This window comes from Nothoprocta perdicaria, unplaced genomic scaffold (assembly GCF_003342845.1).
Source record: "Nothoprocta perdicaria isolate Ctin4 unplaced genomic scaffold, notPer1 scaffold_133, whole genome shotgun sequence".
Taxonomy (NCBI): domain Eukaryota; kingdom Metazoa; phylum Chordata; class Aves; order Tinamiformes; family Tinamidae; genus Nothoprocta; species Nothoprocta perdicaria.
Window position 1 is genome coordinate 1,556,866 of NW_020454461.1, and position 12,287 is coordinate 1,569,152.

At 40.1% G+C, this 12,287-nt stretch overlaps 1 protein-coding gene across 1 annotated transcript in view; it reads right to left on the reverse strand.

Annotated features, from left to right (window-relative positions):
- Positions 1 to 11,643, reverse strand: part of EML6 (echinoderm microtubule associated protein like 6) — a 108,772-nt gene extending 97,129 nt beyond the window's left edge. Inside the window, exon 1 of the mRNA XM_026033824.1 lies at positions 11,447 to 11,643. Within this exon, the coding sequence (XP_025889609.1) occupies positions 11,447 to 11,643 (197 nt within the window). The remainder of the gene's footprint in view (positions 1 to 11,446) is intronic.
- Between the last annotated feature and the right edge of the window lie 644 nt (positions 11,644 to 12,287).

Genomic DNA, 12,287 nt, shown 5'->3' on the forward strand with positions numbered 1-12,287 from the left:
CCCGGCTCGTGCCTTCCGTTTCCTGGGTAGCAGCTAACTTCGATATCGGGAAGAAACCATGAAATTACTAACAAGCTGTTCAAAGGCTACGTGGACAATCTGAGCTGATGTAAACCTATCTAGAGCCAGGCAATTCTGACAAGATTTTGTAAACCAGTTGCTTTAAAATAAATGGCTATGCAATATAAATAGAGTCACTTCAAATAAAAAGCAATCCCACGTAACAGAATTAGGATTTGCCATCTTCTTTAAGGTTTCTAATGACCATTACGGCCAACTAGCCTGATACGGTGCACAACAAACTTCAGTCATTCAAGGTTTATAGCTATTAACTCATAGCTGAAAAGGCATGCATCTTTCATAAAATATTTAGCTTTAAATACTCAAAGTGATATAAAAGATAACCTATCCCTGGGCAAGATATTCTGATTTCCTCCTTAAGAAAAGTTCATACTGTGGACAGTTTGGATTTGCCAAGTTTTATCTTTAAGTCTCTAGGTCTTTTCTTACCTCTGTTGCAGTGATTTATGTTGCTTCCCCCTTGCAGACTCCCAATTAAGCCTTTTCTCCCTCACGTCACTGAATGGACGCCCTCAAGTACTTGGCTCTGTTCTAAATTTTTCAACTGAAATAATTTCAAATCTAATGAGTCTTCTGAATAAAATATATCCTGATACATTTCATTTGAATTCTGAATTAGCATAGATTTGCTCTTTAKATGAAATACTAACAAAGAATTAATGATCAAAACTCTTTAGGTGATTTTGAAGAACAAACTCCACTTTCAAAAGTAACTTGGCCAGCTGGGGGTTGTGACAGTTTGGAAGGACTTCATTAATTCCCACTGATCTTAGTGGGAACAACATTCTTTTGAAAATCCCCCCTGAGTTTATTCTCACAGCAAAACATCTTAAGAAATATGCTTCCATGTGCCTAAAGTCACTTCTGAAATTTACTTTCCAAAGTCAGTGCCTCTTCAGCATTTTAACAAATTCAGTTTTCACTCTTCTCAAGTGTCCTGATGGGGAAGACAAGACCCAAGCTCGCTTGCTGCACATGCAGTTGTGCTCCTGGCAAGTCTTAGTGCTCACTGGCAAAGAAAACCCCCCATAAACTGCCCCTGAAACCCCCGTACCAGGTGCTGGGAGCAGGCTGCTTGCGACACCATTGCCTTGGACTGCGGCAATGCGCGTCTTGCAAGAGCCAGTGAAGCCCAACATACTGCACCACATTTTTTCCTATGGGTGTTTTCTACAAGTGAATTATTTATTCAAAGTAGAATCTGGAATTACAGCTTTTATAAAAATCTCAGAGAGCAGGTGCCACAGCCTCAACAAAAACATTCTTGCTATATTTTAGATTTTTACATKATAGTGGGGCTGAAGTTTCACACACTCGTGTTCCAGCACAGCAGCACGCAGGTGCACTCTGTTATATTAGGTTTCGCTACACAACATTTTCTGATACTCTGYTTTCTCTCTGGCCTATGGTATTACAGATGGTGCAGGTTTTCTCACCTTCTGCACTACACCTGGAAWGCAAGCAGGTTTCATTCCCCATTTGCGAGGTTCTTACAAAGAACATTGTGTATTTTCCCCTTTATACGATCTTTTCTATCTACTTCTCCCTCAGTAGACAAAAGTATTATACTCTACCCTCACACGGAGGGGTGGCTTTTACTAATAGTTCATGCCATAGTTGGGAGCTCCAACCAAGCAAGATACCAAGCACAAATTCAGACTATCAGGCTCCCATTTCAATAMACTGAGCTAATCACCTGCATTCATTCTGGCAGGCTTCCAAAATTAACAATATGATGAGGGATGAGAGCACTGGATTATGCCTGGCGTGGGAAGCAGGAATGGATTTAACCGTCTGCAAGGGTCCTAGCCATACAAGCCTCTGCTTTATTAATTTAAGATATTAACTCATTTCAGAGCATGAAAAAACGCAGGCTTTTACAGAAGACTCAGTGCAGATACACTGCAGTTCAGATACACACTTGCTCTCCAACTCTCTCGCTGTCACTAGAGTTTAATAAAGCTTTCCTGAAAAAAAATTCCTCTTTCCATTAAAGTATAACAGTGGAACTGCATCTATGCTACATGCATATTATAAAAAGAAGCACCATATTTATTTTTTTGGTACCAACTTAACCTAAAAACAACACATCAGATGACCTCTCCAAAACTTATCTCATTCTTGGCATTTATTGCTAATGTGAGCCATACATGTTCTGTCCAACATRTATTATTTATGATTCCTCTGATAATACAGTAAGCTAACCAGTAATAAAAATGGTTAAAATGTACATCAAACTGCACACTGAAATAAGTACAACTCTTGCAGCAAGAGTTGAAACTGTTGCCTTCTGCCATAAGTTAATGATGTTTTACAATTTTTTCTGTATCTACAATGCAGATGTTAAAAAAATAGTTCATATACTGCTAAGAGTGTTAAGAAAGCACCAACACTAGAAACTTTTGTGTTTGCTTTGCCTGAAATGAGGAATTATTTTCATCTTCTGCGATACTACTGTCTACTTAGGATGCTTTGAACACTTTCTTGCCCCTTCCAGGCTTCGTAAGCAACAGGGATGTCTTAGAGAGAGCTGCCAAACATGGTCCAGCAGGTGCTGGGCAGGTATTTTACACAGTCAGTATCTCCATACTCCACTTATGCTGCAASTATTTTAAACTAATATACTCACATCCAGTATCTTACTTCTCTTGCCAAAAAAAATGAATTTATTTACAAGAGATACAACAATGAACCTTGTAAATCTGTTAAGYGAAGAGAAAAATAAATATGAAAACAACAAAAAATGCCCCTCCAAACTCAAGTTTGGAGTTCAATGTCAAGTTCTCAGCAAAGTCCTATCTCAAAGGGAGAAGCTACTCATTTTCTCAACGTAATTATTTATACAATTATTCCTTTGCTTAAAATATTAATGTTCTGTAACTAAGAAAATAAATTTATGAAGAGTACTTAAGAAATGATAGATGGATAATATAAAGAGAAAAAGAGAAAGGATACAAATCATTTTAGGCTGCTSTGCAGGCTGGGACATTAGTCATTTCAGTATTCAAGGTTCTTTCAGTAGCAGTCATCTGCAGCTRAAATACAATTAATGGAACCAGTATTGTACAAAAGCAGTTAGATACTGTGAATARCACTGAACTGCCTTTGTCTTCAACTATTTCTCAAATATTTTATAGCAGAAATGTAAGTTTCCATACACTTAGCTTGACTCAAAGTAAGAGCTGACAGTCACCCATGCTAAGCTCAGGCACTTTTATGTATGCACTTGTGCTGGCCCCACGTTACAAAAKAGTGCAACTTCTACAGGTGGCAATTACAGCTAAATCGGGTTTTCCAGGGCTCTTTTACCTGCAGGCTTCAACACACTCTGCAGCTGCTGCCTCTTTCTTTTGCTGACTGGTCAACAGCCACTTTGCTACCAGCCGATCCTCATAACAAATCTCTGGCAAAACTTCCAGCACTCCTAGCCCATTTTCCGTTCATCCCAACACTATTCATGCAGTGCTCACATCTCATTCAAACAGTATGTCACACAGACTGCTTATTTTTATTTTATTTGCCCCATGGATTGTCAGACTACTCAGGCTTCACCGTCACTCAATTCTAAAACTATCACTGCAAAATTTTTAGTGTCTATACTAAGAAAAAAGCAGGAAGCCAAAAGCTCTTTCAGCTGCCATCAGATTCCAGCAATACTCACATGGGCCAACTTGGCCTAATGAAGCTGACCACTCCAAAGCTCCTCTCTGGCAGAAGAAAAGAGGCTCCTCTGAAGAAGCAGGAAGAAAAATGAGTCTAACAGAGATGCTGAGAATCCTCCAAAACCTGTTCCCTCTCTACTGAAGCGGGGAAACTAAGAGAACTTCCAAAGCAGAAGCRGCCACACAGGCAGTGAGCATCTTTTGCCCGGGATGTGTAAGGCATCCTCTGTGATTATGTGATGTGGAGACTACTGCTGAACATGACATCTCATGTCTAGACTGCCTTCTTTATCTKCAGATCTATCATGGAACTATGAAATGTATGAAAGCATACCAGAGAATTTATGGCCTTATATAAAAGATGTATGCAGATGAAGCCACATAATCTGAGACTAGCTACTGAAAGGGAAAAAAAAACAGCCAACCAACAAACCAAACAAAAAAATACCCCCAAACCCCACACTAGATAGGAATGCAAACAAGACAGGGCTCCAGAGCACCTGTAGAATTTCACATGGCCCTGCTGCTCGAGCTGCAGGAACACAGGCCATGGATAACATGGATTGYTCCCTGCTTTTCCCCAGAGAACACCTAGGTAAGCTGGAGAGAGCCTAAGTGTTGTGACAGGCAGTACAAGAAGCACTACCGCCCAAACCACAACAGCAAACACATCCTAGGGGACAAGGGGCAGAGAATACTCAGAGGATGCAATGAAGAGTATCTCTTAATTTCATCATCTTGACTATTACTTTATCATCATTTTTTTTTTCTCCAGGAAAAGGTAACTGTTTTTAAAAGAATCACAGGATGCTACTTCTCTTTTTCCAGGTTGCGCAGCTTTTCTCAGGCTGTAAATAATGTCTCCCATAATAGTCAGTATTATTATTTCCCTCTTATCCTGCTTTAACACCCACGTAACACTGACTGTTTCCTGAGAATTAGCCAGTTAAACTGAAATAGCTGCAAACCTAAATAAAATTATTTAACCCAATAAAAAAGAAGTAGTATATGTAACTGTTGGTGTCATAACTAACCATGATAATATTATTGCATATGGTTAGGAGAAAAATAATTCTTATTTATTAARCAACAGCAGTCTCAGGAACCAAGTGAATTTGGAATCATTTTTTGTGATTTCCTGCAAGACAATTAACACTCTTCTGACAAAAACTGACTTAATCTATTCCTTGGGTGTAGCAAAAACTACCAATGACTGTAAAGAAAAGAGATTCTAGACTAGTAAGTATTTGTAAATATTTTACAATGAAAGTTAGAAAAAAAGCTCAACATTTTATGGTGTTTATCTATATAATGTGGTGTGTATAGGTATGTGAAATGAGTGTATTATAAACATACACACATTGTATGCATACATAATGCATAATATTCTTCCCTTTGACAGATTTTGCCATCTTAATCAAACTGAAATAAAGCAATGCAAATCAAATTAATGAGTTGCAAGAGTTAATACAAGGCAAGTTTAATTWAAAAAAGCTTAATTTAAATTTTAAAATTCAAGCCATTGCAAGCAATGGTAAAAACTGTGTAATAATATGGCAGAGAACTCTAACTGCAAGATTCTAAAGAAAGACTATCAAAGACTTCATATTGAATATACAAGGCAGTCAGTTCTGGGCAATAATGAGCTGCTTCACATAAACATTTAATATACTAGCTGACATAGGCTTAAATGCTTACTATATTTGAACTTTTGCAAGATAAAAAAAGACAATAAAGATTCAAAGAATTTCTGGAAAGAAAGACAAATATCTCCCTTTTCGCTAGACGAGGGGGTTTTGTTTGATATGGAGTTAAGTCAAATTGATGGTTTAAATGCTCAAAAATGTGCCTGGATTTTTTTTAAAAGAAGCCTTTTCATTTTTTTCTAACAAATAAGCAGTCTGTGATTGCACAGGCAATGAATTCTAGCAACTATGATATCCAACATATCATTGAGATGTATGAGCACTAGTCTGTTCAGATAATGTAGTCAAATCACACAGATCTATTGCCACAAAGGTCTACTAAGGTTTGCTGCCTTTTTAAATGATCTACATATTAAAAAAAGAAAAAGCTCTATTTTCAGCATGTCTAAGGCCTTAGCCAGGGTATWTAAGAAACCAGTATATTATGGAAACTTAGGTCCCAGTAAAAACTACAAACCTAAATTCAACACAACAATGAAACAGAGCAAATGTAAGAGAGAAATGAATGAAATGAGAAATTCACTAAATAAATGCAATTTTGCTTGTTTCTTGAGAGTGAAAGCAAGAGAAGYAATAAACTGATTAGGAGAGTTATGGATGGGAAATAATTTCCCTAATATGAAATTCCTTTAGCTACTGCCTCAAAAAACTTCCCAAAGCATGCAAGTATATCTAGATCTCAATTACAGCAGTTAAAGTYATTTAGAAAAAGTATTCCATTATCCAATATATTTTTCTACGTATATATATATATATTTCATCAATTCATTGTTTAGTCCATTCTCACTTCAGTAACAGATAAAACTGTATTGGGATGCACCATGTTTAACCAAGGAGGCTCACGTGCGCTTTGTCAAAAGTTATACTGAGGAAATACTTCATCTGCCAGTAAAATTTAGCGTGGAAACATGGCATGAAATACAGAAGAAGTGTAACATGCTTAGCAACCCTACACAAGTGTCAGGGTAGTAAACTGATTGATCTGTTCAGTTGACACTTGAAGAGAATTTAAACTGAAGTTGCTCAAATGAACTTTATCTGGATAAATTATTAAAAAGATAATATAGGTTGCAAACAATGCTTGAAGTATCCAATTAAAGTAAAAGTTCACAAGCTCTGTGAAATAAAAGTGTCACCTTGAGTATCAAGATAAGAGAAGCACAGACACATAAACAAAAAAAAAAAAAAAAAAAGAGGAGAGAGAAAAAAAAGTCAGTAAACTTTTAAATACTGCCTCAGCCTGGGTCTTCCAAAGTCCCCTCTTTCAAACTTCAGTGGCTCTGTCTTCACCAGCCATCACGCTGGGAGCAGGGCTGGGATATTTGTATCCTCTATGGCTCAGCTGCCACTTTTCAGCCTCTCACTGGATTTCAGCAGTCCTGCACGTGCACAGGTTGGCACTCAAGTCAAGCTTTACCACAAGCGACAGACAGAATGATGCTCCATGCACTTATCAGACAAAATAACCACAGCATCTCAGATACCACTCTATATCCAACAACTATTTGCACTGACCATTAAAAAGTGGGAATTATACACAAGTTTATAGGCTCTTACATTCCTTCAACATAAACATCATTACATAAACACAATATGTAAGTGTATATTTACTTACACATCTGTAAGTAAAGATGAAAATTTACTATACTCCCCAATTTATGACATTGCTTCAAGCATTGCATTTCTTTTCCAGGCTGCACTGAGACAACACTGCCGTGTCCTAATGCACACCCTGTCCCCTGAAATGACCAGTCTGCAGAACAAACCAGGCTGCCAGTCACTCACCCAGCCCAGTAAATCCCACCACCACCACTGGCACATCCACATTTTTTAATCTCAATCTGCCAGCCCTGCAAAATACACACATGGCAGCCTACTTAAGTGATACTCCCATAAATCCTACAGTATTATTACTACACTGTAGCCAGACTTACATAAATAACATGCTTTAGTATACACAGATAATAGTCTTTCCTTCTGGTTAACATCGCTAGGCAGCAAAGACTGCAGAGAAACTGGGCAATCTTTTGTGGCATCCTGCCTCACAATTGATTCCTTTTAAGCTAGCTCAATACAAAATACATTTTTATAAATGCATAATATTACATTATGCCAGATACATAAACATTTGTCAAGGTAAACTCAGAAATCACATGTCCTTACAAGAAACTGCAGCATATGAAAAACGCAGATGTAGTCTTTGATAAAATGTCAAAGATATTCTCTGAGTTCAGTTTTATTGACTATGTCAAAACTGGTCAATGCCACAGAAAATCTTGGAAACAGACAATAGGTAGAAGCAATAACCACCTTACCACTATTGCAAACATTTCTCAAGATGAGAAACCTGTGTTTACAAATCACCATCAAAAAAAAGAAAAAGCCAAATGTATTTTAAATGATAATGAGAAGCATGTCAAATGATTTTGTTTAAATTGTTATTTAAATTGTTTAATTACTGTCAAAACTGATAATGCAGCATTGCAAGTGATTACACTAAACATGCATTCAACACTTAAACATATTTCACTGATTTACATGAAGTAATTGGCACTTCATGAATTGCAAGGTTTTCATTAATATATTAACTTACAGGCAATATAATGAGCTGCTGCAAACACACWCTTTCAAGCTCATCAAGAAGGAAAACTGTGCCCATATGTTGTTATTACACATTCCGAAGGCCAATCCTGCAAAGCACAATGACTGAATTCAAGGAGAATGCCACACGCATAAGGATACATCTACTCCACACCTCCTACACTAAAATGTTACAAAAACTGTGCYAACTTTACCTTAGCTAGACCACATTTCAAGAATAATCAAAGACACCACAGAGCTAACAAGTAAACAGTTTGTGTTTGCTTTGTGGTCTGCAATATAGACAYGCTTTACAGTTTTGACTATAGGGAGAGAACAAGGGAATATTCTTAACTTCATCACTCCTGAGGTGCTATATTGTGCTCAGTATTGTATTAAAAAAGTGGGAGAAAGGAAAAAGAGGGGAAAAAATAGGGTATGTATCATGAACTTTGGCTGCAATGAAAACTTTATAAATGACATCAGAAAATACATCAGAAAATACATCAGAAGTCTTGAGATATCAGAACCAACCCTATTAACTTCAGCTATGTGTTGATTCTGTTTATACAATGATAGCAATCGATAATCAATACTCACATTTGATAACTATTTGATATTGCTTTAACTATTCTACAACTAAATAACATGCAAAAATAACTGGCAGCTGGAAGTGACTGCTTAAAAAAAAGAAAGAAAGGGGGAGGAGAGGGAAGCTTTAGTGTGGACTGGGGACTCTGGAGGTCACACAGTCCAACCCCTCCACAAAGCAGGGCCACCTTCAGAGTCAGGTGAGGCAGTTCAGCATTTCATCTTCAAATTAAAATGAGATGGAGCTTGGAAACGCAGCACTTTTCAGTTTCCTCCCACAAAAGTAACATGCTAAAAAACTCCCTTGTTCATACTTCGAACATCTGCCTTATCGAGTGCTGTATGGTCCTTTAACAGAATTTATTACTCAGGTATGATTCTTGAAAACTCTAATTCCCAATTAATGTAATACAACCTATTATACCCAAAACTTGACTGTGTCCAATGCATTATCTTAACATGAAGCAACAGACAGGGTCATTAAACTTGTGAAAACACAGGAAGAGTATTTCTAAAGACATGACCTCTTATCCAAAGAAAATCCTCCACATCCATGATCTTAATAAACCCTTTAGGGTAACGTACAGACTCTCAATCCTCTGAATCATGGGTTCATCAATTCCTTCCCACAAAGCAGCCTTCACTGAAAGCCTTCTATGCAGAAAGAACCAATGTTAGATGCTAGCAGTTATGCCTACAATATAACAACTTAAATGCCTGTTAGCCACATCAGGGATAATCATACAAGGAACCATTTATTTTAAAATCATTATAGCGATTCCATCAGCAAGGACTAGAAAACGCACCATAGGCACAAAAGCTGCAACCATGAACAAAGGCAGGCAGCAGAACATTCTAGCAACGTCTTGAGGACCCAAACAAAAGATCTCTCCTTCCTTCAACATCACCTGGCAGTAACTTTTCCCGTCCACTCTGAGCTGAAAAAACTCCTCTTTGGGTGCCATTAATGCTTTTTGGGGCAAAATGTTTCATCTACCATTGAAATCATGTTCAATCTACAGAACTCTGATCTTGTTACGGACTAAAAATGGAATTCACCTGTCAAAAGTATTATTTGAACAACAGCTGAACATAATCAGCCCTCAAAACACCTGCTAATTTGACGAGGTGACTGTTAGTTTTCTTAGGAGACTGAAACAGGCATGGACAGTGTCAAGGCACATGTATCAAACACTCGTGTTGCTCCTACTCCCATTCTACATTTTAAATACGACCCTGCCAAAAGCGATCTCCTAACATGGACAAGGCAGAGCAGCTACACAATGTGGATGGGTTTGGGGTGAGGGAGGGGGTATGAAGTAGGATAACCAGGACACGTCTTCCTCAGCAGATGGAACATTAAAAAAGAAAAAAAAAATCAGTGTCCAACCAAAAACCAGTAGATATATGTATGTACATCTYGACAGATTATCTTGCTATTTTTGAGTAAGCATTCACATAAACTGACAAATATACAAACTGGTACACATATACTACATCTCCCAACCTATAATGTAACTGAATGTAACTTATCACCCAGGCAATACATGAAAATTAGATGTCATGAGAGACTGTGGATGCATCTAAAACACTCGGTCTGCTTGCAGGTACCTGAGGTGTCTGTTTTAATATCCTTCAGCAATTGATACCGACTCTGAAACCATAATAAACTTCTATATGCTTCCTCAGCATTTCACGAAATGCCATTGCTTTAATAACACAGGTTATAATAGAGGGGAATAGAGTAATGCTACTAGTGTATGCAGCAGCCAAGGGCTCTCCCTGGCAGAGGTAGGCATTTTTCTTTAAACGAGACTCCAGGACGAAGCCTCGACAACTCTGGGATTTCGTTAGCGGCTGCCGGAGCGCGCGGCGGCTCCAGCAGATGTTTCCCCAGCGCTGCTGCACCATGAGTCACCTGGGACTATTCTGGTTTCCCAGCACCACGAGAACACTTCATTCACCGGGAGCGCGGGCGAGCTGGGCAGCAGCGCTGAGCTCGCCTCCGCGCAGCGTCGCTGCCGCGCAGCTCGCTTGGCCAGGACAGCCCAGCTTCACGTTTCTGCCACGAAGTAGCGGGGCCAACAGAAATGCTCTATTTTACTGCTGTCGTTTCTGAGTTTTGGAGAGAATTGTCAAAAGGCTAGCTTCAGTCAGTAAGCATGTTGCTRTAACATTATCACATTGGGTAGAGTGGAATTGGTGTCTCTGTAGTGCAGTAACAGGGATCAAACTCACTCACCATATGGAATTTGAAAGACAGGGACCAAAAAATCAGACAGATCAGGAGGAAAATCTGTGCTTCTGTAGCCATCTTGCACCAGCACCAGCTTGTAATTTCTGGCTGGAGCAYGAACAGCTAAATTTTGAGTGAAATTTTCAGGATTGTACAGAAAAGATTGGCTAAAACTATACGCCAGATTTAGGGTGCTCTTGTGCTGGGCTTTATTGGGTGTAAGGACAGCTGCAGTTGCCTTCTTCTAGATATCAATATTAACGAGCTTGGGTCCCGGCACTGACAAGATTCAGGTGCTGGATCCACAATTTTGCAGCACTGTTGCACTAAGATCTTCCCCCTGCATTTCTGCTGTGTAGTTGGCTGTGACCTGTCTTCTATCTGAAAGCATTTTGAAGCTTTGCTACAGAAATAATAATCAACAAGATATCGAGCCTTAGCACAGACCCTTGATAACAAATCTGTGCTTCTTTAAAACGACAGCAGCAAGCGGAGCTGTTCGAAGCGAGGAGGGGATATTTTGGCAGCTCTACATTCTCCTCCTTTCCCTTTAAACCCCACCCCAGCACCAGAGAAGTCTGCCCCCTTACCTGATAATATCATCGTTGTGTCCCAGGAAGAATTTCTGGCTGTGCTCCCTGGTGTTATAAACCACTCCGACGCCAGCCACGAAGTAAACCACCTCCTTGCCCGCCGTGTAGTACAGGTTGTTGCGGCACTGGTGACCCCTGTACCCGTAAACCCACTCCAGACGGAGCTGACATCTAGGAGCTGTCCGATCCGCCATGATAACCAATCCCCTCTCCCCACCAGCACACACAAAATCCAGCRCTGCCCCTCCTTCCCTTAACTCCTTCCCCCTCGAGGCTTCTCCCCTTGAAAACAGCCGCGCTCTCCGCCGAATCTTCAGGTTGCCCTTCCCAGCAACAGTCTCAAATGGAAAACGCGTTCCCAGCGCGGCTCCGCTCTTGCTGCTCTGCTGCCACCATCATCTGCYGCTGCCCGGGAGGGAGGAAGAGCCGCTGCCTCCCCGCCGCCGCGCAGCCCCGGCAACTTCTTGGGGGAGAAGGGGCGGATAAGGACAGCACACCTACATAAAGGGCCGGCCGGCCTCTCCTCTCCAGAGGCAAAGGAACTGGCGCGCGTCACCACCACCTGCCCGAGCCGCCCGGCGCCGCGCCGGCCTGGCCGCTCGCCAAGGGGGACGCTCTTCTTCCCAAGACACTTGCCATGGGGTCAGAACTGGAAGAGAAGCAAACACACGAGGATTGGAATTGCTGGATGAATTAAAGGCAAAGCAAGTAGTTGGGGGGGGGGGTGTCCCAGCACTATGGGAATCAGTGCTGTGATGCTCCAAGTGGTCCAAGTCTTCCAAACCTTTCCAGCAAGATCCAGGGCAATCACCAGTCACATACAGGGTGCTAGTGAGGG